The sequence below is a fragment of the Mesitornis unicolor genome, unplaced genomic scaffold (assembly GCF_000695765.1).
Source record: "Mesitornis unicolor isolate BGI_N332 unplaced genomic scaffold, ASM69576v1 scaffold52669, whole genome shotgun sequence".
Classification (NCBI taxonomy): domain Eukaryota; kingdom Metazoa; phylum Chordata; class Aves; order Mesitornithiformes; family Mesitornithidae; genus Mesitornis; species Mesitornis unicolor.
In genome coordinates, this window is record NW_010207643.1 from 2,514 (window position 1) to 9,074 (window position 6,561).

Below are 6,561 nucleotides of genomic sequence, written 5' to 3' on the forward strand. Positions count from 1 at the left end.
GCTGATGAGTTGTTCAGAGTAACGTAGGACGTGGGTGAGGGTTTCAGGGTTAGTCATGGAGAAACCAAGCCTCCTAATGCTTCGTCATCTGAACAGATTTTGTTCTGGTGCGAGCAAACCTAACTAACATATGCTTTCCTAATCTTTCTATGATATACCTGTTGCTGCATAGCGGAGAAACTCTGCTTGTTGCCACCAGTGTAATTGCTATGACAGGTGTCTGGATTTTGGTCTGGTAGTGACCTGAGTTTTGACTCCTCAGTGCTGTGCTCCAGGGTCAGAGCTGCCCTGAGTCATCTTGTGACCCCCTAAGACACCGCTGCAGTGTCAAAATGAGTGTGGCAGGACAGCCCCCAGCAGCGTGGATGCCTCTGCCAGCTGCACTTCACAGTGCAGTCCAGTCTCTCGAGGACAGTTGGGCTCCAACATCCGCTGGTGTTAGCAGGGGTTACATGCTTCAGTAGGAATTCGCTGGCTAAATGCTTCTAAGGATGTTACCCTTTAGTCTTTCAAGAGGTTTTCACGCTAGATACTAATTCACTGTGTGAAACTGGTGCTTTCAGTGTGATTATCCTCACTTCAGATAATGAGGAAATTAAGAGAAAGCTAAGAAATTAATTGCTCGTGGCTGCACAGTGAAGCCTAGTGATGGCTTTATTCTTGTGCCCCAAAGCGTTGCTTTGGCAGTAGCAGCGGTTCTTCCTTGATGCTACCTTGCTCCGCTCAAGGTGTGCCAAAGCTCCCCTCAAACCTCTGCTGTGGCCACTTGTTTGGAAGTAGCCCTGCCTTCGGTGGCAGAGGATTTTTTCCTGAATTAATCTGTGCAATCCGTTCTGACCGCTTCGTTCTTTCTCAAGGACGAGCATAGGGACCTTTTTACTGCTGTTGGTTGGGTTTTGTTGGTTTGGGGTGGTTTTTTTTATTTTAAACTCTACCACAAAGAAAGGGTATTTGTGGAGTAGGCTCATTCTGTAGCAAGGGGTGTCTGACCTGTGGCAGTCGGCACAAGTTGGTTGACGGCTGCATGGCACAGCTCGAGTGTTGGTTGTAGTCATCCTGGCTGCTCTCGGCTTGACTTGAATCTGAGCTTAAGGAACTTGGTGGGAAACGTGACATTCTAGAGTCCTCCTTAAAAACACTTTGCATTTGAGGTTCAGGTTGTGTCAGTCTGTGCCGGACAGTAAAGGAGGTCACAGTATTTGAATGGCAGTTCCAGCGCTCTGTAGCGGTTTTCCATTACAAGCCAAACAGGCAGGTTCTGTGCAGACATCGGGGATTTATTTGGTATCAAACATCTCTGGATTCAACTTGACAAAACTTCTTCAGCTCTTATCACCTCTGCTTCAAACCCCAGCAGCTCCCGAGGGAGTCTGGAGCACTGACTCCGCACTGACATCCCTCTGTCCTCTTGGAAGTGCCACTTTTTCTTCCTGGTTGAAAACTTGGTGAGATCCCATTCATCACACACCTCCACCAAACCATACTTAAGAGAAAATGATTTCTACTTCCTGCAAAGACTTCTGTCCATGTGGCATTTTGCAAGGAAAGGAAAGGGTCTTTGCTGTTCAGTCTCAAGGCCTGGGTTCTGTTTTCCATTTCTACACTGGTTTTTTGTTTCATTGCATCGTGGGGTCACTTAGTTAGTCCATGCTACAGTTCACCAAAACTCAATTGTCTTTTTCACTCAAGACTTTGAATTGCTTTTGTAACCTATAAATATCTTGCAGTGTTTAATGTGCTGTTCTGACATATTTTAAATGGATTCTATTTTCTTTTTATTTCAGACTATAAGATTCAGATATGTCCTTCATATTTGATTGGATTTACAGTGGTTTCAGTAGTGTGTTACAGTTTTTAGGTAAGTTTTTATTGTTTGGGGTTTTTCCTTTCTTCTATAATTGTATAAAATGTCTGTTCACCTCTGTTATCTTCAAACATAGCCGCTGGTGAAATAATAATATTTGTGTTGGTAATATTCAGTAACACTCAAACAAAAGTTTCACTTATCAATACTGAGTATTTCCAGAGCATGCTCTCCACTCAATCTTACATTAGTCCTTTAACCTCTTGAAAAAAATGTTTTCTTTCATGAACAGAAGAGGTTTGATTTTTTTTCTAATCATACTGTATTTAAGCTGGTGTAATTCAGTTGACTTTTATGGAGTTTCTTCTGTTTTTTCTCTGCTATAAAGAAATGAACTCAGTTATTTTAGAGCAGTTCTTTTGCACATGAGGGTATCACTTGAGAATCCAAATATGAGGGAGTGTCCACAAAAGGTTAGTGCCGGATATTAAGCCCTTGAGTCTTTGCTTATATTCAGCAGTGTTTTTCTGCAACCGATGCCACTGAAATCAGTGTGAAACTTCACTGGCATCTGCTGAGGTGTCTCAGAAAGGTATTCCCTGGCCAAAAGAGTCTTCAGTCCATATTGATCCAAGATTAAATATTAGCTTGTGCAAAACAGGAGACAAAAAAACCACAAGGAGGCGGGCAGTAACCAACCAGGAGGAAGAGGAATGTTTGGATACTAGAGAAAGGAACAGAAGTTGCAGATCACATCAGTAAATGACACAGTTTACAAGTTTGAAGGATTTTATTGAAGTGGATAAAAAGCATTTGAGATTAAGGAATCATGACAAGCTGTGCCACCTGCCTTTTATCAGTTGAAAGTTTGAACTTTTTTGCTGAATGTTAGACCCTTGGCCTACCATTGGAATATTAGCCAGTGAAATTTTAACTAAGTCTTGTAATCTTTCTTATCTGCTCTTACTTAGCTGAGCAGTGATTACTGCACATGAGCCCGCTTTCCCATTCCTGTGCATGTAAAGTCTAATTCTGGTGAAAGATACTGGAGCTTGAAGTAGGAAGGAGAATTACTTTCAATATATCCCTCTTATTCTAGAAAAAACATTTTCCCTTTTCATTCTCATTTATATTTACAGTTGAAGAAGGCTGATTATAACATCTGTGAAACTCCACACATTTCCTTCTGCAGTCCTGTCAGCAGGCTGAGAAGATCACTTTATGAAGTACAGCTTTGCATATGTACAATTTTAGAATGTACAAAGAATCTTCAAATATTTGTATTTATATATATATATAAAACAAACTCTGGTCTTGGTATAGCTAATAGCTGCAGTATTCCTGCTTGTTTGTCTTGCATTTCTATGAAAGACACTGGGAAAGTGTGAAATGTTTCAGAGGAAGCAGAGGCACCTGCTTTGGGAGCAAAGACTCCTGGATGTCTAGGCTGAGAGTGGCAAAAATATTACTGTTTTACTGTAGTTTAGTTTAACTCGCAAGGTAAGTGTGAACTGGAGTTTCTCCTGTGACATAAGTTAATGTATGAATATGTTTGCCCACTCCTTTCTCTGTAAACATCAATACTTTCTCCTCCACTCTGTAGTTTAATAGTTAATCTATGTTTGGGCATGTGAGAAGGTGAATTTTGGGTGTAAGCATTGTTATATCTGAAAGAACTGTGATGACACTCTACACTGCCTATAGTAATAAAGATCATTAATGAAATAAGCTGAGGAATATGAAAGAATATTCATTCCTTCAAGTTACAAAACATGTCCTGCTGGAATGTGATCCCAGAGATTACCTTAAAGGCAGGGGAGCGGTGAGCAAAGAGCAGCAGTGTAAAGGTCGGCCACGCAGAGGCACAGGTGCCCCTGTAACGCTGTGGCATCAGCAAGGCTGGCTGAGCAGCCACCTCTGCAACAGCATCACTTTAAATCCCACCAAATAAAACACATTTTCTTAAGCGTTTTGCAAAGCATCATACAATAACATTATATGGTAAGAAACAAAAAATCATTGCAGTATTTGACTGTATTTTGCCGTACTTTCCACACAGAAAGAAGAGAGAATCCTTTCAGGAACGTAGCTCAGTTTTGGTGTTGAAGAAATGTAATTTGAGCATATACACACATGTGTTTATTTCTTCATTCTCTGTTGCAAGTGTTCTGCCCTTTCCAGCACTCGTGAAGTCTGTGGGGTCAGTCATGGTTCCTAAAAAGCTGTGCAGTGTGTAGTATCCAGCCACAGGTCTTTGAAGAGGGAATAAGGGAAGATTTTCTGCTTGAAAAGGGCAAAGTTAAGAGACTCTTACTTCACTAGTTTTTTCACTGCAGGACATGATTTTTGTTTTAATTTAATTTGTCTTTAAAATGTTTTACTTTGAATGTTCATCACTTTGAAGCACTGAAAAATAATCCTGGCATAGGGTGTTGTGTTGGCAAGTTGATAATGTCAAACTGAAGAAAATATGGTGTTTTAAACATCCTTCCTGTCCTTCACAGTAACTGTTGTATTTACTGGGATTACAATAAAGAAATAAAGGGGGAAAGGCATTTTTATAAAGATAACAATCAGTGAAAATGAAATTTCTTATTCCTGTCATGGAAGCATTCTCACATGACAGCAGGTGTGTCAGAATTGCCCTGGCAGTACCATTCAGGATCTGTTCATACAATTTAGCTGGCGGTATGGGTGAATCTTCCTTTTTGTCCAAATAATATATGAACCAACAGAATTCATGCATATACTATTTATGACTATTTACATTCAAACTAATTTCTCAATATACCCATTGATGTCTGAACCTTTTTTGCCTTGTACAAGCTTTTTGTCATGTTTGGATTTAGCTGAACAAAACACCCGCTGTGCAGGGTCAGGATGGTCTGTATTTTAGAGCCCGCTGTCAACACTGTACCCCCACAGCCTCCTCATCATCACCAGTGAGCAAAACTGTCTGTTTGCTGGGGCAGAGTAAGCTACACTGGCAAGATTTAGTCCTGTTCTGCTGTGGTTTTCCCAAGATAACATAAGTGCATTTACTGGAGTGACGCGTTTACATCAGTTGTGTGCCTGTCCCCTCCTTGCTAAGCATCCCGTAAGCTGCACAGCGTACACATAGTGCAGCAGGCGCACAAGCAAGCATGAATGTAGTTTGTGTGAGTAGGAGCACAGGGATAAAGGGCATTGATAAAGTGCATGGTGGAGCTTGGCTGGTCTGTATTTTGTACTGTGACTGTAACACTTTGTTCCTGGGAGCAAAATCATCTCTAGTGCTAGGAATGAACTCCCACCGATTTAACTGATTATTCACTGGTCCTTCTTTGTTCTAGGACTCTACAAGAAATCGGGCAAACTAGTATTTCTTGGACTGGACAATGCTGGAAAAACTACACTGCTGCATATGCTCAAAGATGACAGACTGGGACAACACGTCCCCACGTTACACCCCAGTAAGTTAGTATTGCTGGGTCCACAGCTAGAAAGTATTTTAAGTGTTGCAGGCAAAGCAGGATTTGATAATACATCTTAAGACCAACCGTGTAACTGGGGAGAAACAAATGAATTTCTGGAGCTGCAATCTGTAGATAGTTTGAGTAATATTTAAAAAAAATGTGTGTAGTTAATTCAATCTGGTTTATTTAAAATTGAGAAAGAAAAGAAGAGTGACGAAGCTGAGAGTCTAGATTTCAGAAACTGTTGGAGATTTGGGCTTGCAGTGTTAGGGAGCAGCTTCTCTGTAGCTGGAAAATTAGCATTTATGTACACTTGGGTTTGATTTAATTTTTTTTTGGCTCAGAGATTGCTGTGTAATTGTTATCCTCATAGCTTCACCGGCAAAAAAGGTCAGCACAGGTTTAAAATGTGGATTGGTGAAGTCTAGTAAGGAGGTGAGAAATTGAGAAAGTATGTGAAGAGGAGAGACCTTGAACAGTACTGTATGTTGCCATATTTGTGGCAAACCAGATGCCAGAGCCAACTGTTATTTGTGTAATGTGTAGGGATAAATAATGTACAAATATTATCTGCTGTTCTTGCCATTATGGATATTTCTCATGTGTTTTAATGGTTAATAGCATTTTGTAGTTAAACAATCATGTCATTGATTTTGAGAGAATTTATGGCTCTGGGGTGTTTCTTGAATAACAAAATACTGAAAAGACCCAGGAGAGAAAGTAAAATCTACATGCTAGAAAGGTGGACTGTTCCAGTGCACTGCATAATCTTCACAGCAAGCATAATTCCATGTATTTCTAGCTTCAGAAGAGCTGACAATTGCTGGCATGACTTTCACTACCTTTGATCTGGGTGGACATGCTCAAGGTAAGAGAATACATTGACTCACTCCACTGAATTGAGTTACAGTTGTCTACAGTGTGTTTGTTTCAGATTACAAATATGACCATGCTGCAGACATCGACTTCCCACGCTCTCTTTGACAGTATAAAAACCACTAATTTCTCTGTTGTCTGTGTCCACTGTTTATTACAAATTCCAAATACAATTTGACAAAAGCTGCAGAACACAAATTTTTGACAGATATCTGTATTTTGAAGAAGATTCTGTACTCTGAATTGCTTACATTTACCTTTCAGTTTTATGCTTCAAACTTACCTTTGTTGACATAATTCTTGGGGAAACACGGGAAGTTTCGGTACATTAATGTACATGTGGTATAGAGTGGTGATAACAGTAAAGGGAATGACACTTTTGCTCCATTATTTCAAGCTTTGTAAAACATGAAATTGAATCACAGA

At 40.2% G+C, this 6,561-nt stretch overlaps 1 protein-coding gene across 1 annotated transcript; it reads left to right on the forward strand.

Moving 5' to 3' along the window:
• Positions 1-1,783: 1,783 nt before the first annotated feature.
• Positions 1,784-6,144, forward strand: LOC104546716 (GTP-binding protein SAR1b-like). The gene is made up of 3 exons (XM_010192171.1): positions 1,784-1,858; positions 5,137-5,256; positions 6,062-6,144. The coding sequence occupies exons 1-3, from the start codon at positions 1,801-1,803 to the stop codon at positions 6,142-6,144; spliced, it is 261 nt and encodes an 86-aa protein (XP_010190473.1). The 5' UTR covers positions 1,784-1,800.
• Positions 6,145-6,561: the final 417 nt, after the last annotated feature.

What these genes read in the sequence shown, in the direction of transcription:
- LOC104546716 (XM_010192171.1), top strand. Translation starts at nt 1,801, where the DNA reads ATGTCCTTCATATTTGATTGGATTTACAGTGGTTTCAGTAGTGTGTTA. An exon ending in TAGTGTGTTACAGTTTTTAG is followed by an intron (nt 1,859 to 5,136) that starts GTAAGTTTTTAT and finishes TCTTTGTTCTAG; the next exon opens with GACTCTACAAGAAATCGGGC. An exon ending in CGTCCCCACGTTACACCCCA is followed by an intron (nt 5,257 to 6,061) that starts GTAAGTTAGTAT and finishes ATGTATTTCTAG; the next exon opens with CTTCAGAAGAGCTGACAATT.